The sequence below is a fragment of the Anser anser genome (assembly GCF_964211835.1).
Source record: "Anser anser genome assembly, chromosome: 8".
Classification (NCBI taxonomy): domain Eukaryota; kingdom Metazoa; phylum Chordata; class Aves; order Anseriformes; family Anatidae; genus Anser; species Anser anser.
Genome location: NC_139728.1, coordinates 11,390,113 through 11,411,530, shown reverse-complemented (window position 1 = coordinate 11,411,530; position 21,418 = coordinate 11,390,113). Strand labels below are relative to the sequence as shown.

General features: G+C 37.5%; 1 protein-coding gene across 7 annotated transcripts in view; it reads left to right on the top strand.

Annotated features, from left to right (window-relative positions):
* Positions 1 to 21,418, top strand: part of RALGPS2 (Ral GEF with PH domain and SH3 binding motif 2) — a 144,484-nt gene that overhangs the window by 62,449 nt on the left and 60,617 nt on the right. For all 7 annotated transcript variants that reach the window (XM_083845889.1, XM_083845892.1, XM_083845886.1 and 4 more), the window contains 4 exons: positions 4,006 to 4,089; positions 11,657 to 11,746; positions 15,604 to 15,696; positions 19,840 to 19,966. In XM_083845889.1, coding sequence (XP_083702015.1) covers positions 4,006 to 4,089; positions 11,657 to 11,746; positions 15,604 to 15,696; positions 19,840 to 19,966 — 394 coding nt within the window. The remainder of the gene's footprint in view (positions 1 to 4,005; positions 4,090 to 11,656; positions 11,747 to 15,603; positions 15,697 to 19,839; positions 19,967 to 21,418) is intronic.

The window sequence follows — 21,418 nt, the reverse complement described above, 5'->3', positions numbered from 1 at the left end:
TTCTGATCTCCATTTGCAAAAGCAACTCTATTCAGTTTCTTCCTCATATAGGAGAGGAAAAGAATTCATGCCATAGTTCATTGTCCTCTGTTTCTCTGACTGCTTCATATATCTTTGTAAAAAGAAAAATGGCTCTAACTACTGTTTTATTCAAGATGTGTGTGGTCCGTAGATGTACTGGGATAACACATGGGTGATCTGTGCTCTCTATTCTGTTTTTAAATACCTCTGCATTCCTTTCTATTGCAGCCTGGCTTGAATTGATGTTTTCAGAATCTTCACAGTAACTACAATAAATTATGAATTTGTTTATCCTTATTTTGGTCTGATTAACTTTTTCCTATGGACATTGTTTCATACTTTTCAAGGTTTATTTTTATTGTTCATTTTATTGTCCACTTTGTCAGTAGTGTTGGAAGTCTTTGGGCTCATCAGTCACCTTTAGATTATCATAAAGTATTTTACTGGTGGCAGGCTTTTGTCATGTCCCTGTTCGTATGGATCCCTGAAGAATGTCTTGCTTCCAATAGAGACACCTTCCGGAAAAAGTCTTAGTGGTGATTACTGATTGATCATTTGTCTACCCATGGATATATATTTTTTTTAAGGCTTTCTTTTGGTTTGTACATGAAAATGTTTTCATGATTTATTCATAATTTAGCTTGCATGTTTTCAGCAAGCTGTCTCTTCCCCCCACCCCCTTAATCTCCACCTTCTTTTTTTCCCCTAAGTCCTTCAAAGAGCTTTCCATTTGATTTCTGGCTTTTTGGGGCATCCTTAGTCTTTTTGATTGGCAGGATATGGTCACCCTGACCTTCTAGTAGGATTTTTTTTAAAAAAAAAAGCGCTCATCAAAAACTTTCAAGTTGATTTACCCTTTTATCTAATTGTTTAGAGGTACACACAGAATGTATTTAAAAGCTAAGCTTTACTGCAATGTAGGTTGTGTTGTCTCACCCTCCCCACCCCGAAATGTTGCAGTTCTGGATGCTTTTTTGCAGTGCCTCTTCTCTAGTTACTGGGCCTCAAAGAACTGGGTATCAAAAAATCAAGCCACCAATTTAAATAGCTAGGACTTTTCCTAATGATCTGCTCTTACAGAAGTTTCTCTGCTTGAGCTTGATGGTAATATTTTCTTCCCATTTCTGCTTCCAGCATTGCACAGAGCAAGCAGTCAGCTGCAGAACAAGCAGAAGGGTGCAAGTGAATTAGATACAGTGGCAGTGATCCAGTACTCCATAACTTGTCATCTGCTGCTCTTTTAACGTTGATCCTCTGTATCTCAGGTTATGTTGTATGAGCAAACCTACTGAAAGGCTCTGAGAGATAAGAAATGTCAAGAAGGCATATTGAATTTTGTTGGATGTTCTACCTCATTAGGGTACATAAAGGGGAAAAGCAGAAGAAAGTGGAACAAGTATCTAAAAGGAAAACTGGGGGAGAATAGGAATTACTTTCTAGATGTATTCACCTTTTTAAGAAACACATATGTGCCATGTAAGAAATTATGATGCCTTCACTGCAAAATATCTGTCGTCATTTTGACGCTTCCCACATGTTTGCACGAAGTTGAAGGCACTGACAGTGTCAAGTACTGTGTGTCCAGCAGTGCTCCTTCACAGGTGGGCAGAGGTCTGTTGCATCTGACGTGCCTCTGAGTTGTGTTAACTTTATGGAAAAGGAGCATGCAGATTAAGTCTCAAGGCAGAAGGAACTAGATGCAATTAAAATTAAAAAACAAGGAGACCTCTTAGAAATAGTAATTCTATGTATGTATCTGTTTCACAGCCTAAGATCTTGGACTTGTGCCCACCTGATACTAGAACTCTAATTCTGAGTGCATAAATACAAATTTGAATCTAACCTTAAGATTGCTACTGATGTACCATCTAAAGATTCATGGTAATTTGTTTGGCTTTAAAACCAACAAAAAAACCACACCCACCCACCTCTCCTCACATTAATCACTAGTCACATTAGTCCCACAAGCCCCAGAGTCACAAAACCAGGTCTGCTTCTGATACAAAACCCTTCAGTGCAAACCCTTAGCTGTACAGTGCCAGGGTAACAGGTGACTTCTGCCCTCAGCTATCCGAGCTTTTTTACTCAGTGATAAGAATTGAAATACTACGAGGACAAGGCCTCAGTCATTAACAAATTACCATGCTTTCTCTAAACCTAATTTAGAGAAACTAATTTAATCTAAACCTAACCTAAAACGATTTTTTCCTGCTGTTAAGAAAGTGTAATCGTCAGATGCCAGTAAGGATGAATCACCTTGTATTGTCCCCACATGCCAAGCTGGGATTGTTCTAATGGGAACCCCGTCACAGTGAGAGGCTGAGGGACAGAACACAAACGAGTCTCTTGGATGGCTTCCTCGCCTCTTGGCTTGTTCTTTGCAGCAGGAGCAGCTCAGGGCCACACAGCTGTCTTGCACGTAGACATTGAAGGGCCAGTACAAGGACATGGGCACGTGCTTTTCTATGTTGGACAGCATGGCATTTTCCAGGATAGGTGTTGGTGACGGAACTTCCTAGTGACGTTTGAATGACTGGCCCTAAACACACAGTTGGGCACTCCACATTCTTCACATAAGAGCCTCTCAGTCTCCTCTAGCACGTACCAGGATGCCAAGGGCTTAATAAAGTGGGAGAGCTGAAGGTCTCTTAACAGGCATGAGGCTCCTTAGTAGCTTTGGGATTTTGATTGAAGGGACATTAAGAAGTTCCTAATTAAACACAAACAAAATTCAGAGCTCTTTACAATAACATGCTGTTGTGAGGTTACAGCTTACAATATTCAGATAGCAGATTCTTTTAAAATATGACTGTCTTAAAAGGCATAATTATTAGTTATATGTTGAAGCATTCTGCCTATGTTACGTGGTAGTTGCATGTATGGTGTAATGCCAGCTTCAGTAAGTGGTTCTCAATACGGTAATCAAACTGAGAGCGCTTCAGAGTGGAAGATATGGAAAGAAAGCATGAATAACTATTAAAAAAAAAAAAGCTGTACTTAGTTATTATGCCACTTTAATTGTGTCTGTACTGGGTAATGTTCCTGATGGTTTCAGTTGGCGCTGTGAAATATGTTGTATGCTGTATGTACCCGTGTGCTGCTCTATAGGAATAAGAGAGCTCATCAGTACATTCATTTTTATGGCTCCTAGTCAAAATTCTTTATTGAAATTAAGTGGTAGTAAATAACAATGAATGTGACACAGTTGCCCAGCTGCTGACTAAGTTTTACAGACAGGAAGCACTGTAACTTTTTAGTTAAAGAAATGTTTTTTCAGGCTTTGCAAATAACTTGTTAAGTTGTTATGGTCTACAATTTTTAAGATGACTTAAGTACACCAATTAACTGACTTCTTAACTTTTTTAAGCAGGTCTCCTTGCTCCATTTAACTCCACAAAATATTTTCTGAAGTGCTGACTGTTATTCAACTTAAAATAAAATTCCCTCATTTGGAGGGGAAAATTGGAAATCAAGTGTTAATTTTATTATGGCTACAGAAGATGACGATTTTGCTATGTCTTTATTTTAACTGGCATGTTGCATTAATGGGACGTGTCGAGATTGATATAACAAGGTCTATCATCTAAATAGGCTTCAAATGTCTTCAGAAAGTAATTAAAACCAAAAGGCATGCGACTCTCTCTAGCTCAGGTTCATGTTTAAAGTGACATTTTCTATGATAACAAAATGAATCTTGAATCATTTCTCTGGTTTCTAATAGCTGAATTAAGAAAATAACGTCCCTAATTCAACAAAAGATGAATGTCAAAAATCTAATTATTTAAATAAAATCAGAAATGATACTGTGGAATCTCAATGTTCAAAAGAAATTAGAAAAAGTGCTACTCTGTGTTTATTACTTTGCTGTATTATTGCTCTGTTATTTTGAATTCTTTTTACAATTCATCTCTCTATATGCTTATGGCTCTGAACATATGGTGTGCACTAGTTCAAAAAAATGAATTCTCATCCTTGTTCTCCCAGGAGCTGGCAAGCTGTGGATGGAATAAAAAAGAGAAATATAGTTCTGCTCCAAATGCAGTTGCTTTCACCAGAAGATTCAATCATGTGAGTTATTTTTTTAAAATGTAATTACATGTACATGTTTAAAAGGTCTGGGGAATTAAGTGTTCTGGCACATGACTTTTATTGTTGATCACAGCTGATTATTTGAAAACTTCAAATATGTGCTTAAAGCAGTTCCTTATCTTCAGCAAATACAGGAAGACCAAGACAGTACTAAAGAAATAGTTGTGGCTTTGTTTTAAATGGCAGCTACTGATGAATAAAATAAGGAAAATATGAAGGGTTTTTCCCCAAAACGGTGGTTGTCCTTTTCATAAAGACAGGATCATCATTTGAGGTTAAAGGCTTACCATATAGGATTTTTGGAGTAATAATTAGGTATGATTTCTTTCTATGTTAGTTGAATGTCTTTTGCTTCACAGAGGTGTGTTTGTCCCTAGAAATAAGAGCCTTTTGTCAGTATGGTCATCTTTTTAAGACAATTCTAGGCAAACTTAAAAACCGCAAATACATAGACTGTACAAAACTTTGTTTTAATTCTCTACTTGGTGTAATGTTTCAGGTATGTAGTTGAGATTTGTGGCTTGCTTTCTTAAAAAAAATATCTGTTATAAAACCAATTTATCAATTAAAATTACAATTCTAGCTTCTTCCTCTATTAAAGCTGCATAACTACAGCTGTTAGTTAGCCAACCAAGTCTCAAAACTGTAACGCTTTTTTATGTAATGCCTTATTTTGGATTTCAGATGAAGTAATTCTCTTACCCCTATCTCTCCTCTTGTAAATGTTTAATAATGTCTCAAACTTAAAAGCTTCCTTCCAGAGCTGTTTTCTGTGCCCAGTCTCACATCTTAGACATGTTTGTTAATCATCGCAAACGCAGGCCAAGCCTCTAACTTTCCTTTTTTTTTTCTGTCAGTTGTATACTTTCTCACTTTCCACTATTGCTCATATTCAGGATCCAACCAAGCTCTATTAATTACCTACAAAAATTGCAATATTCCTTAACCATCTGATGACTGAAGTGCTTCTCTGTGGATGGGTTTGGACACATTCAGAAGAGATGATGTTATGCCTCAAACTTCTTGCGACTGTAGCATCATCTACTGAACTCTGTTCCCCCTCTTCTCCCTTGCCATAGTATTTAGTTGAAATTTTCCTGATCTAGCTTTTGAAGTTGCTGTGTCTAGCCTGAGACTGTTTCTACACTGATCCTTCTTACATTAATCTCGCTGATAAACCAGTGGTTCCAGCATTTTGAGATCTTGTTTATTCATCTAAGTTGTGTCTTCAAAGAAATGCTGTTTTGCTGAATATTCTGAAATCATTTTGTAGAAAGGGCCTTCAAGAACCTCACTCCTAATTTTTTGTTGTATAACACACTAAGGAACTGCAGGAATTGGCTAAACAACTTTAAACATATGAAAGAATTGTTAAAATACATTTAGTAGCAAGAAGTAAGGAGGGGAAGCCAGATCATGTGAATAAGCAATGAACTGACTGTTTGTCATTACAGAACCACAGTTTAAAAATATCTAACCAGTAAAATATGTTAAGGACAGAGAAAGAGATGGAAGGCCTGCCTTGTACAGCTGGCCAGAAATAGCAGGAGATAGCTGTCACTTAAAGGTAGTTGTTAACATCTTAGCAGCATTTAAGACCTTTAACTCTATTGTTAAATAGTGTTTAGGAAACTTCTAAAAGCAGTATTCTTAGATTAACACATAAATTCCATATATCCCATTAGTTTATTATTGTAGTACTTTCTTAAGTCTCACATTCTTATTCGTGTTTAAATTATTTTTTTTTGACCAATTCAGATTTTAGCTGTTTTTTTAAGGATGTATCTACATTCCACCCTTCTGTGGAACACTTACCAAATCGGTTTGGTTGATTATTGATTTAATTTGATGGGTAATATTCTTTTGTTCTGTCTTAAACATTTCTGTGTGGATTTCTATAAAAACTATGTGCCTACAACAAAGTAAATACAGAGAATAAAATGCTAGAAATAACCTGCCTTTTTTTGTAGCACGTTTATTCATAATACTTGATAGTCCTGTTTCCCTAGAAAGCATTGCTAACTGCTAAAGGGAACTTTTCATATTCTCATTATTCCATGGTGCATGTTAGACGATTGTGGGTTGTGACTGGCTCTTCCATCTGTCTTGTTTTCTTTTCTCTACTACGCTTTTGTTTCAAGGAGCTTTTATTTTTGATTGAAAGGCAGGTAAAGACCAGGCCATTCTGGAAGAAATACTAGAACTAGGTGACTCCAAGTTCTGTAGTGTCTTTGAGCTTGTTCGGTGTTTTAGTTGACTAAAGATCTGTCATTGCACTTTGAATTTTTTCAGCATGGTGAAGGGAAACTTTGAATACAGTGCAGCCCTGTGGCTAGCTTTGAGCAGATGTTTATACCGTTTCTTGTGCTGTTTCTTTCCCTTCTACCTCCCCTTTTTGTTCCTTTGGCTTTGCATCTGAGGGCGTTGCAAGGAGTGATGCAGTCAGGAAAGGGCAGAGGTTTATTTGAGCTCTCCCTTTCTCTAGCTTATTTTTTAGCGAACATCAGAAGAGTGATAAACATACAAACAGACTGATGCCAGGCTGCCTACGGGTCTCCTCAGATGTCCTTCATGTAGACGTTCTCTTTAGTGGGATGTTTGCAAATGTAGGTTCGGATTTTCTTGTTGTAAGTTCTAGGTTTGTAGATAATCCTTACCCTGTGTGTACGCTTTCTGTACAGCCATAAAAGTTGGTTGTGCCCCTCTCTCACTTGATAGATTCCTCCATTGATTCTGGGGTTAGTTTGGCTAACCAGTTCTCTGGGAAATTGCGGCAGCTTTGGTGGCTGAGGGACGTACCATTTCCAAGAACTTCTTCCAAGAAGTTTGCATCAGTCTTTATTCTGGCACCGAGGAAAGTCATCAGTCCTACCTTCATATGGTAGAACCAGAGAAGAAGGGGAAAGGGGTAGGTGGTGTTTCAGTTGCAGATTTCTATCGTTCACATGGGTACATCCACTTTTGACTTACTGATGCTTTACTTTGTAGAATTTTTGATGTGGTGTGTGCCTATAGTTCAAAATGCGTCATTGGGGAGGAGTCATTCGTTCCAATAGTAGTTATATTTAGATTCACCATCTTTTTTGGGGGCAGTGAAAGCCAAGAATTCGTATGGGATAGACAGTGGCAGCTGGGAATAAGGTGGCACAGCGGAGTAAGCAGTTTTCATCTTCCTTGCCTGGACAACCTTCTCTGAGATTGGATCTATGCCAGCTGATCGTTCAGCAGCACGCGGTTCCTGTTGGGCACCTGCCCTACCTACCTAGGGGGTTCAGATGGTTAGAGCTAAAAACACATGATCAATAAAATCATCGTGACTTTTGGCTTTATTGGCCGTGAATACATTTCAACAAACTTTTGTTAACCTTTGAAACTTCACTGGGTTTAAATTATGCATCATGCATTTGTCTCTTTCCCTTTTTCCCCCAAGTTGCCAAAAGAAAGTCTTGCACAGCTCTCACATTGTAAGTAAAAAGAATATTAAATCAGTAACAGCTGCTTCACAGCAAATTGATCTGCTGATAGAGCTTTGGAAACAGTTATGATTATGTGCAGTTGATTGCAGTCCACTGAGAATGAAGTAGTGTATTTCCAGCATTAGTTATGTGATAATTATATATGGTGCCTGTAAAAACAGCTCAAGTTCAGGGAAGAGAAGTCAGTGAGTCGTTCCGTGCCAGGATTCTTTTATTCTCGAAGCATACGTTGTGATGCGGTACTGCATAGATCTACACAGCTACTATCAAATGTTTTCTTAAAATTTGCAGTTTCGCTACATAATTTTTTAAAACTCTGATCCCTGTCTTTTGCAACTTTTTTTTTCCTGAAAGTTAGTTGTATAATTTGATACTGTTGTAAATCATAAATCTGTCAAAGTGCAAAATCATCAGGTCTGACTACTTACCAAAACGTTGCTCTCTACCTTCTGGAAATAAGTATTTGTGAATTGCTGTTAGGCTTTGGTATGAAAACCTTTTCATAGCTTATTAAAAGGTAACTGTCACCCTCAGGACTATAAAAATATCTGTATTAAAAGCCTCTTTCCAGGGGTTCTTGTTTAAATGGGAGTGGAACTCTACTGCCGTAGAGCTTAAAATATTAGAGAAGCTTGTCAACTAGATTTGATGCATTTGAGCAGTTTTTTAAAGCAAAAATCCCCCTTGAAAAAGGCAAAATCTGTATGTTTTACTGTCACTGTGAAACACTTTTTTTTTTTTAAATGAAATGGTAAGATTCCATAGGAAGGGAAAATTTGTGCTGTCTTGAATGGTGTAGTGTTTTGCTAAGTTGCCATTGAATATGGTAGTGAAATTTTTCTAGGGCTATCAGAAATTAAAAAAAAACCTGTATGGGGGAGAGGTGGTCATTCTTCTTTTGGAAACAGAGGCAGGGGAATGACATGGATTTTACTGCATCTGTAAAGATGCAAGGTCAGTGCTGTCTATTTTATGCTGCATCCCGTCTTTTTATGTAGCGTATTGGAATGTTTCCAGTATTTCAAAGAATGATCCAGAAACTCTATTAAAGAGAGAGAGTCTTGAATTTATCTACTGATTAACAGAGAAGGCATAATTAGTCTGGAACCGGTGAATGTGAGCTTAAAAGTGCCAGTATAGCAAAGCTATTATTTTAGAGAAAGCTCGGGATAATTTCAAAAGCTTAGACTGTGACTCATGAAAGGTATATTCCAAAGTTGATCATGTTTTTATATGTTAATAGGGAGGAATATTACCACACAAATATATGGAAAAATAAAATGTAAAAGCAGTGAGAAAAGGCTTTAAACAAAATAACCACAAAATATCTATGGAACCATTCACGATAAACATGACGAAAGAACCTGGATAAGATATAGAAGTGGTTATTTGTGGCCAATTAAAACAAAAAGCTTTGTTTAACTTGTTTATTTTAAAATATTTGGAAAAATTAGATGGTGCTTTTTCAAGACATCAGTGAATGGAAGGCCAGCCAAAAAACAGTGTCAGTGCCAGCGAAAACACACCAAAGAGGAGTGGAGGTGGTTGGAATGGAAATGGTCACTGGCTTAATTCGTTCGCCTGCTTACTTTCACTTAAGGCATTGGAGAGCTCTGAGCTGAGAGGGAGGGTTTGGGGTTGGCTTTTTGTTTTGTTTTCCCGCAAGACCTTGGCAGTGCTGAGACCCCAGTCCGGCTGGGACTGGGACAGAAACCAGAGCTCACTGAGTAAACAGGAGTACTTGTGTGGTGCGGCACTTGTGTTACTGTGAGACTGATGAGCTTCGGTAGAAGTCAAGGCCAACATGCTCAATTGTTTGTTTTTTCTTCCTTACAAACACGCTCGAGCATTGTTCCATGTTTTGAGCAAGTGTTTCATAATCTGGCCTACTGCAAGCAGTCTCCTGTTCCCTCACATTTCTGTTTATCTGATCGAAGGCATGCGGGCCTGTGAAGCACAGCAGAGTGGTGTTGTCTCTGAGATTCTCTGCAATACAAAAACCTATGGTAAAACTTAAAATTTCTTTGATCTTCAAAGGGAAAGCATCTCTTTGGCAACTTACCACTCAAGGGGAAAGTTGGCTTTCTCAAGCTGTGTAACTGCAGCAGAACATCAAATTGAGGTGTAATTTTTTGGACAATACTTTGAAGTACTGCTGAATACTTCAGTATTTATGCATTTATTTCTTACATATTTTATAGTAACACTGTTTGCACAGGACCATTTTTTACATTTATCAAGGTAACAGTCTCTCAGGAGATGCTTTGTGTGTTTTATTTTTGTTGGTGGTGTTTTTTCAGATGGAAAAGAAAACTGAGTTCCCTGGCTTTTATTTCATGGCTGGTATGACTCTAGATAAACAGACCAAAGGAAAGCAGTTATGTAGGATATATGTGGGTTTTTAGTGTCTTATTTTGTAGCTCTTTTGTCTTCCAGTTTCAGAGCTCTTGTGTTTTGACATCTCAGTTCTCATCAGATCAGACTAACTTCACTGAAAATGTAATTTTATTTATTTATTTATTGGAGATGTGGATCTTCTGGTGATATTCTGTGTGAAGAACTGTCATACTGTACAGAGTGAAACAGGATAAATAGGATTTTTTTATTGAAATTTTGGGCAGTAACTTGCATATGCGTGTGATGTTAGTTTACAAGCAGTAGTTTAGAAGCATTAAAAATCGGAGCTGCACGACAGGTTGACAAGTGTTTACATACGGTAGCGTACATTTCTTTGTATGCTCCTTTCAGTAGTTTTGTAAATAGCAGTTATGCTGTGTCTTGCTAATCTTGCTAATCAGATAATTAACAAATGCAGGAGGCATCCTTCATGCTGTACTGAATATGATGGCAATTTTTACATACTAGGTGATGTTAACTCCGTGAAATTTAACAAATGAGAGTGATAGCACACTTTATATTAGACAGGAATTGGTTTAGTCATCAATAAGGTTACAAATAATAAACTCCAGGTTACAGCCTACCTGGATTTATGAATTGCTGTTAGGCTTTGGTACGAAAACCTTTTCATAGCTTATAAAAAGGTAACTGTCACTCTCATGACTACAAAAATATCTGTATTAAAAGCCTGTTTTCTGGGTTTCTTGTTTAAATGGGAGTGGAACTCTGCTGCCATAAAGTTTAAAATATTAGAGAAACCTATTACCTTAAAATATTAGAGAAATAAGGTAGGAAGGATTCCTACCTTATGTTCCAGTGTTCAGGTGATACCAGTTTATTTTCTTCAGAGGTGCTGAGAATTTGCAAGTGTCAGTAAACTGGAGCTGAAGCAGTTTAATACATCTGTGAGTTGGGTAGTGTGGCTTTGTAGCCATGGAAAACCAGAAACAGAATATAGCTTGATTTGGAGTTTTATATTCCTTCATTCTGTAGACTCCCTTAATAAATTTTGTTCATGGTTTTATTTTCTTGGGAGAATGTTTTTGAAGTTTGAGGGTTTTGTGATTTGCTTTTTGTCTGACATCTCATCCTCAAACTTAGCCTGAAAATGAGTATGTTAGCGTAGATTGCATATAATGTTTTGGTTTTTTTTGAGGTGCTCTGTTGTCAAAAGGGTTTTCCTCATTAGAAAAGCAGACACCGGTGTCTTTGTACACAAGTAAGGGATATGACAGGTATTACAAAGACAAATTTAGCCACCCATGCACGTAGTGAGAAAAGCAGGCATCAGAACATGCTCTCCAACAAAATACTGGAATGCATTGTTACCTGTAGAACTGAGGAAAGTGAAGAAAGTAACAAGATGCAAGGATCTTTCAATTCTAAACATAAATTGGGTTTATTAATTTGATTCAAGCAACTGCTTGATCGTGTAATGGTAGATGGTATTGTGAGTGAGAATGAGTGGAATAACAGGAAAAAAAATCAAGGCCTTTTATTAGGGCTTGGGTTATATTGCTTGATTGTACATGCATTTGAACCTTCTAAATTTGTTCATATGTTATAAATGGAACCTGAATGCTGTGAGACTTCAATGTGTTACTCGTGAAATTAATATACTAAAAGTGTAATGTTGATTCTCTGTTTTAAAAGGCAGCTTTTCTTCTTTTTAGGTAAGCTTCTGGGTTGTCAGAGAGATTCTACATGCACAAACGTTAAAAATAAGAGCTGAGGTTTTGAGCCACTATATTAAAACTGCAAAGGTAAGGAATTGGGGGTGGGTGGGAGAGGAGACTGTGGGATTCACCGTGATGAAAGATCTTATACTTAGGCTGGTCAGTTCAGAAATACACGTAGGTAAATATTTATCTGACACCCAGTTTAGCTGTGGTTGTATCTTCTGACATGAATAGGTGCTTGGCTCATGCATGTAACAAAGTTGACAGAAATAGTGACAGAGCAAAGCCCTGAAATTGAAGCCTTTGTTCCCACCCCCTCCCCCCCCCCCCCCAAAAAAAAACACTTAGCTAAGGAAACACAATGAAAACTTATTTCAAATATTCTTTATTAGATAATACAACTTACCAAATGTTTTCTGGTGTTGGATAAACCTAAACAGTATTTATAGAATCAGTTCAAACAGTATCAGTCAGAACACAAATTGCTTCTATTACTGGAAGGGAGGAAGCGTCTGTTATCTTTTTTTCAATTGTGACATGAATAATATAAATCTAATATTGTTTTAAAAACAGTTTCAGAAGTGTATCTGAGCTCAGCGCTTTAGAGCTCTTATCCTTTGGTACCTTCCTAAAAGCCATTAGGACTGACATTCCTAAGAAAAGGATCAGGAAATCTTGACTCAGATTTAGATGAGCCAGAATCCTGGCCCTTCAAACAGAGAGAAACTTACTCGTTGTTCTGTGAAGAGTGGGATTCTTTCTTTTTGCTGCCTCAAAGTGGCTGCTACTGCAGATGACTTCTGTCACCATCTTGGATTATGTACTAAAAATGATTGAATTTTTTTGTTGGTTACCTTGGTATCCATCTTGCAAATACATTTTGTCTTTATGCAGTTTTTTTTCCACAAAGTAAAGTTTTACGTCCATGGAGTTTGACTGCACAGACTGCAAGCTAATTTTTGTAAGATTTGACAACCTTTGTCAATAAATTGTGCCATGGACATAGTCGTTGAGAATATTGAAAAATGTAGAGGCTCTAAGGGTATCTTTTAAATATCTTTTGATATCTGAAGAGTTAATGTACCTTCATGTAATATATTTTTTTAAATGAGGGGATTTTGTTTGATGAAATGGGCATAAACAAATTTGCTTCCATAAACGTAGGGAAGGTGTGCCCTTGTAGTGATCATAGTGCAGAACTGATCTTGGAAACAAAGCTGAGTCAGGCCTGGTTGTGGTCTTGCTCTGATGGGGCATTTTAGTCCCTGCTTTGGCCTCATCACACTGAGCCTGATCTCATTTGTGGACTGTAGACAGCAATGCTTGCTGAAACTCTGCTGGTTTTGAGAGAGGATTTTGTGCCTCAACAATTAAAGTCAATTGAGCATCTCTTAGCTGTGAGTTGTAAAACTACAATTACAAAACCGGGGAAACACATGGGGTGCTTTTATCTGTTAATTTATTTACTGTATCTATTATCTTGGCTTTGCTTACATATGGCTGCTAGCTTTGAGTTACTGCAGTTAGTGTCATTTTCTGTTTATGGCAAGGCTATTATCAAAGTACTAATTAACTTTTCAGAGAAGCTGTAAATCCCCTAGACTGAACTTTTTGTGCTGACAATCCATTATATAGCTAGCAGGCCTTTAATGGCATCTCATACTATATTGTTTTATGCATGAACTAATTGGACGTAATTGCATTCCCCTGAAGTTCCCAGACTATCTCGATTGGTTATGACTTCTGTTTCAATGCTGGCAGCAGCTAGGAAAGGCTTTTTATTTTTAATCAGCCATGTTATTGTTCTGTGTCCTTCAGAACAGCGAACTTTTATCTTATTTTTGGGCAAGTGGGGGAGAAAAATAGATGCTTGTGTGAGTGGCTAGACAAAGACTGGCAATACTGTCTGGAAGGGATAGGTCTATGTTATAGAGAACCATCTAGGTTGGAAAAGACCTTTGAGATCACCGAGTCCTGTCACAAACCCATGTCCCTCAGGGCCACGTCTTCACATCTCTTAAATACCTACAGGGACAGAGACTCCCCCGCTCCAGTGCTTGACCACCCTCCCCATGAAGAAATTTTCCCTAATGCTCAGTCTAACCTCCCCTGGCACAACTTGAGGCCCTTTCCTTGTGTCCCATTGCTTGTTACATGAGAAAAGAGACCAAACCCCTCCTTGCTGCAGTCTCCTGTCAGGGAGTTGCAGATAGCAATGGGCTCTCCCCTCAGCCTCCACTTCTCCAGCCTAAACAGCCCTGGTTTCCTCAGCCACTTCTCATGTGCCTTGTTTTCTACTCCCTTTTCTAGCCTTGTTGCTCTTCTCTGGACATGCTTGAGCAACTCAATGTCCTTCTTGTAGAAAGGGACCCAAAACTGAGCACAGTATTTGAGGCGCAATCTCACCAGCGCTGAGGTCCTGGTCCTGCTGGCCATACCATTTCTGACACAAACCAGGCTGCTGTTGGCCTTCTTGACCACCCGGGTACTCTCCTGGGTCATGTTCAGCCTGCTTTTGCCCAGCATGCCCAGCTCCTTTTCTGCCAGGCACCTTTCCAGGCCCTCTTCCCCAAGCCTATACTGCTGCATGGGGTTGTTATGACCCACGTGCAGGATTTGACACTTACCCTTGTTGAATGCCATAAAATCAGATGCACCCTATTGAGTTGTCTTATCCCTCTGCAAAGCCTTCCTACCCTCAGGCAGATCAACACTCCTGTCTAACTTGGTATCATCTGCAAACTTGCTGAAGGTGTATGCAGATGATCCCCTTATCCACATCACTGATAATGCTAAACAAAATTGGCCCCAAACATGAGCCCTGGGGAACGCCACTGGTGACCAGCCTCCATTCTCCCACCCCAGCCCATGTAACATTGCTTTTTACACAGACTTACTAAAGAATTCACCAAAGAGGGTGAGAGAGGTTCTTATTCAGCGGGTGTGGAAAGACTCTGGTAGTCAGTAGACATACCAGAACCATGGAGTTCCAGGCACACAGACTCAAATTCCTACTACAGTGACCCAATAGTTAGCATTAAACATGGCACTCCTGAGAAATACCCATGAGGACCTCATTCCTTAACACTGTACCAGAGAACCATCAGCCTTTAAAGAGGAGAGAGAATCATTTGGCCTGCTCCCAAACTGCTAGCTGGAAAACCATCCCTGCAGTTCTGCTTCTAGCCTCCCTTAACAAAAAACAAGTCTGATATTCATCATTTATTCAGAACCTAGCTAAATCTTACTTACTTTTGTGTTATCTCATGAATGGCCTCCTAATGAGGACATCTTGGATAAGCTAAGTTTCAAGGAGGAAAAAAGACTGTCAGCTGTGTTTTGAGAAGCAAGGATTCCTCGTAATCTTATCATAAATTAGTTTTAGATTTTAGACCCCCAAAATTGCCTTTCAGTGAGCGAAGTACCCTAGGTACATGGCTTTTCAAATGTACCCTGCTTGACTTCATCCTGCATCAACTTTTCTAGGTGTTTTGATGTAGCCTTGGTAGCTCCATAAGCCAGTTGTGCAAAATATATTTACGATATTGAATGCTACCATAATCACATCATTCACAACTGTGTTATCCTTCTTGGCATGTTAAGTTTGAAAATTCTGATGAATTTTCAAAGAAAGGAATTTGTCAGGTTTGAAAATTTCTGGCATTTCTGGTATATGTCACAAAATGTATACATATATATATTTCTAGAACGTCTCTCTCTGGAAAATGAAATGGCTAGTGTGATATAATCCAAAACGGTACAGAAGCAACAATGAAAAATTAGAAGGTGCCATAAAAGTGATATGGCTGCACAGCATCTCACTATAATAAAATGTTCATTGTAGAACACGCAAGACTTCTTTACTTTAGATTGTTATTCATTCTGTATTAACTGTTGACAGCACTTGGAATGTTTGTTTTTGTATACATTTTTGTCCTCAGAAACTGTATGAGCTGAATAATCTGCATGCTCTTATGGCAGTTGTGTCAGGCCTACAGAGTGCACCGATCTTCAGGCTGACTAAAACATGGGCGGTAAGTGAGCAGCAGGACATTGGAGAGATTTTAATTTATTCTTAGAAAAATACAACATTCTGTAGCTTATTTTCAAGGTTGCAATAATTATTACAGATATTTGTAATCTTCTTGTACTGTGTACATAACGTTTCTACCGCATCTTAAGTCTATGGTTTCCTGTTGAGTTTTTTTCCATTCTGGCATAGAAATATTTTCCTTTTGAAAAATAGCTCCCTACAGATTCTGCTAAATGCAGAGGCTTTTAATTTGGCCAGAAGCTATTTTGTATTTAGTTGCTGGAAAATTACGAATGCCAAAGTGGGTCATATTTTAATCATTTAGGGGTTTATGCTGTTGGAATTTTTTTGCTATGGAGAACAGATGTTCAGAAACTCTTGATTCAGTTTCCATAAAGAGATTTTTAGTTTCTTTTACTGATAACTAAGTATAGCAATCTTCATCAGAGTTTTCAGAATTATTTTCATAGTTATAGCAACTGCATGTTTTTAGATTTGTATAGTTAAGAAAGAATCGTTTTCTTGGGAAACGTTTTGACGTGTTTTCTGAATTAATTAACTAGAATCAATATTGTGCAGTTGCATCCATCATGAGTAGGACATTAGAAATAACTTCTGCTCATTGATACCTTCAAGTTAAGGAAACTGTGCTTGATTCAGTTATACGATGTGTGTGTATATATATATATGTGTGTGTGTGTATATATATATATTGTAAAATCAGATGAACTGTGACATTTTCAAGTGTGATGGAAGTTATCAGGTGACTGAAATATTCCTGAGCAAGGTATCCATACAAATAGACAGCTAAAAAGAATGAAAAACTTTCTCTACATATGTCTACACATCCTTGTATATTACAAAAAGTGTTTTTTTCATCTTGTTTCCTTCCCCACCCAAGGCAAGAAAAACTGAATGATAATGTTGCTCAGCTGATAAATGTTAACAAAAGTGATTAAATCACTCCTGCCAAGATACTCACCTAGAATTCTGTGCACATTTTGCAAGTATGCAATTAGATAAGACTTCTTGTTTCAAAATACCAAAATCTCTCTAAGAAAATCTTTATGAAGTTAACACTTCAGAGTGTTCTCGAGGCTGACTTCTGTTTTTCTGTTTTTGTCATTGTGTTGTCTCTACAGCTTTGTGTAACTGTGATGCCAAATCGCTTTCTGTGCATGACTCAAAAAGAGTACCTGCTATACCTATGTGTTAATATAACCATACTAGTTACTACCATGATTATGCCATTCAGAACAGGGAGTTCCCGGTTTCTTTCCTACTTCGTCAACTAGAAGCAGTGGTTTGCAATTCTTAGGAAGATTGTTGTTATGCCACTGGCATATGTATCAGTTTTTAAACTTTGCCCTTCTTCCAACTTCTGAAATGCCAGGTAACCTCTTCCATGTTTCTGAAGGTGTTTTTGAATTCTATGGTCCCAAGCTAATCTGTGCTTTTCATCATCTTTTATAAGCCTCTGCAAATTAAAGTTGCAGGATAGCTCTTAGCAATGTGTACTGCAAACTGATTTAGACATCTTTCTCTTGGAAGTTCAGCTTATAAATTCTTGAAGTAATTCTAAGCCTTTTGTTTTCTGTATAGTAAAAGCAAGAAAAGACATGTAAAAAGGCACACCAAGCAAGCCGCTATCATCACTTGATTGAGTTATACAACAGTGTTCCAGAACATTTAACAAGGGAGTGTTTCTTGTTCCTTTCTAAGCTAATTCATAGCAATTTGCAATCGACCTAACTTTTATAGTCAGGAAAATAGCTGCAAGTATACTTGCTCCCTAAAAAAGTCACCTTATGTGGTTGGACTCTAGAGTTGAAAGGAGCCATTAAATATTTGCTTGGTAATCTAATCTTCCTTTTCTTAAAAAATAAAAAAATAAAAATCATGCTATCTGACAGCATGTCTGAATATGTCTGAAATTTACTTGTCTCATCCATTGCCTGGACCCCCAATGAACTCTAGAGAGTAATAAATGCTTCTAATATATGATTTACCGTATTCAAAGCTTGAATCATGAACTTCTCCAGGAACGTGCTTCTCTCTATTTAATGTAAAAGAAGCTAGATGACTAACTTGGACTTAAGCAATATAAGCAAATAATCATTAGACAGCTGAAATTAGGTGTGGTGAATCCTGCCCTGCTCTGCCGGCACCCTGAAACCTCAGCTCTCCTTTCTTCCATTTCAAAAGTTGTTTCCAGTGCTGGCATGCTGTAAAGCAAGGAGCCGTCTGGCAGTCTTTGAACCCTTCTCCTACTGTAAGCTGTCAGCCTTGGCTTTTGTTGTCTGCCTATGTACATCTCTTTACTGTTCTTTGCATCCTCAGAGCCTAATATACCAAAAGAGACAGCGGAAATATTATTTAGAAAAAGAAGCAGTTCCAAAACTGAAGAAATAATAATTAGGTCCTTACTTCTCCTCAGAATAACACCTTTTGTTTTGTCAGGCTCTCTGTACATTAATGCAGGAACTGGACACAGGATGTGAATTGCACCAGAAGCACAAAAGAAACTTACACAGGCTTTACTTGTTTAGAGATTATTCAAAGAGCCTGAAATGATCTATTCAACTTGAACAAGACTGTGCAATTCAGTGCGTTTTCAGGAAAATCCAGTTAATTTCATTCAAGTCTGAGTTTAGGCCATTACTATTCCTGTTAGTCTTGCCATACCTTCCAGTCCAAAAAAACAACAGAAAGCCTTCCAGACATGCAGTGGAGACAAAATGTTTTAGAATATTGTTGAAGGAAGGCTCATCTAGGCTGTTTAAACTGCAACCATCTTTGAGGAGATAAACTTCAAACGATAAATGTTACGTTCCAGTGGCTGGAAAGAAGTTATGCCTGTTGTTCTTTTGTCCTGGAAATGAATTTGAGTTGTTGCTCATCAGAATATTGGAACCAAAGCTAACAATGTTCAATTAATTGTTGAAATGCAAAAGACCAGCACATGTTGGAAAACAATTCACTCTTGAAAAGTGACTTTCTTCTAAAAGCCTGTGTTCAATTTGCTGGTGTGGCTATCCTAATGAAGACTAAGGTATGGGAAACGCATGTAGAAAAAAGTTATTTCAATAGTGAAATTACAGCTTTAGAAAAGGGGCGTTTCCACTTCTATCATGTTCACATAAGGTGATCTTCTTTTTGAAAGAGAAAAGGGAATAAAAAGTGATCAGCACCTTGTAATTTTGCACTACTGAGGATCTTGTCGGAGAAGTTTGAGGGGGAGACTCAAGCACTGAGTCTTCTCCCAAAATGTTCAGTATGAACATCTTATACCCTTCTTTAAACTTTGGCTTTAAGTTGAAATAAAGCCTCTGATGTGGTTTTGCAACAGTAGTGCAGTTAGATATTTCAAAAATATTTTAGTTTCTCAGTCTTGTAAAGAGCGCTTAGTTTCTGTTAATACTGTCAGAGGAAGGTGTTGGGGTAGGGGAGAGTGGACACAGAAGATCCAGGGCTTGCTTTTGTATTCTAAGTGACAGCTCCTCTAGTAATAAGATCCAGTAAAATTGGTAGTTAGCAGAACAATAAGTGCAGCCTGTATTCCAGTCCGTAATTCCTTTTGTGGAGAAAAATGGATCAAATCTTTACTCTTAATTGTAGTTTAATAAAAGATATTTTTCAAATCTTAATGATACTGCTTTGCTCTTCGGAAAACTAATTTGTTAAGAGTTTTCAATTGAATAAGAACACATTTTGGAATTTGGGTTTTTGTGGAACTGCATTGGTATAAAACTCAGTACATCTAATGAGAAAACAGTAACTTATGGATCATTACAGCGAATAAATTACTACTTTAAAACACTGCAGAAGTGGGCAGCATGTGAACTTGTGCTGTGTTTTGGCTAGATTAGTCTTCGGAAAACTTGTATTATTTCATAAAGATCCTGCAGGACACCAAAGTTTATATTTGACTAATTCTCTAGAAGGCTTATCTAAATCTGCTGCCAAAATAGCTACTTTTCTCTGTTAATCCTCCAAGTACTCATCGTTAAAGAGTAAATGCTGTAATCTTGAAGCAGTCATATTTAACAACAAAAAATATGGGGAAACAAATCTATGCATTTAAGGGTAAAAGAAATCATAGCAATCAAACTTAACCTCATTTGGTTTTGCCTTTTTTTTGTAGTTATTGAGTCGGAAGGATAAAGCCACCTTTGAAAAGTTGGAATATGTTATGAGTAAAGAAGATAACTACAAAAGGCTTAGAGACTATATCAGCAGCTTGAAGATGACTCCATGTATTCCCTATTTAGGTAAGCTGAAGAAACACTAATGGAAAACATGCTTCTCCGATGATTACAGAAACTAAATGCTATCTTTTAAGCATGCATGAAACTATTTTGATGCTTCAGTGAAGAATATAGAACCTTATAGTAATTTCACTAGCTTCAGAAGAAAACTTCTTTTAAACCTCACAAACACTTCAGGTTTTACATATAGTATCAGTTTTCTAGGAAACTATTTTCCCATATGCTCTATAGATATACCAATTGACTTCTGGAGAACTACTTAAATTGTTAGGCTTGCTAGCACTCTTCAAGAGCAAAATATTTGAATGTTACAGTAATTCAGGGTTTTAATTTATGAGCAGCGATAAATCACCAGCCTCTGAGATAAATAAATGTAGGTCTTTGGGTTTGGAACATGCTAAAATCTGCAACTGTTGTTGCATTTAATTATATTAAACTGACAAGTGAAAATGGGTTGATAGTACTGACTCACATTTATGAAATAATGATGGGTCAGTGATATTCCTTTGTATCTTGAAAGCTATATAAATAAATATATTTATTGATTGGTTTTAGTATTACTCAGTATCTGTTTTATTTGGTTTAAAGTGATGTGTGCTCTTATAATGTAGCTTTTCTTTGGTATCATAAGATGTCAGTAATTAAGGAAGAGTTTACACATTTTTTCCTTTTTCCAGGGGGAGAAAAAGTTGATATTTTTGTAGATACCAGGTGCTCTCGCACCTAAATTCAAGATGACCTCCTGTGGTCACTGAAGTTCATTAACCTGTGATCTCTTTGTTCATGACGACTGATACTTCTTTTACTCAGCGGGGCTATTATTTCTTTTTTTGTGATTAAATAAATAAAAACTTGATAGCTTTTTTAAGCTGTGATCAATAGTTCATCACAATACTACTTCATTTGCTTCGTAGCTTGATGCGATAAACATTACCGTCATTTGGTGTTTAGTATCTGGAATACCTCTAAAATGCATATATTCAGTTTTTGTGGAGTTGCAGGGATTTTATGTACTTTGTACTAGAAAAAAAATACTTCGCTCTAGAGAGCCAATAATAATTTTAAGGACAAGCTGTCCTATAGAGTTTGTCATTCTGTCCTCATTTTTCACTTCCATGTTACATCCCTCCCAGAAAAATCCATCAGTTCCAACATGATCTTAGCAGCTGTTAATTTCCTGTGTTTTCGAGTATTCAGATGTTGGTAATTGTTCATGCCTAAAATGGAGCTCTGAAAGACTCAGCGTGAGCCCATTTTGTCTGAAGTGCAAGTGTGAGAAGTGTCAGCGTGGCACACGATCACATACTACCCCAGCTGTTGACATAGCTGTTTGAACTAGGCTTGAATTAAAAGGGGCAAAGAAACCAACCAGAGTGTGATGTGATTAAACTTACCATTTTGTGGCTTCCCCTTCCATGTGCACATGTGTAAGACATGCGGACTCTGTATGCTTCT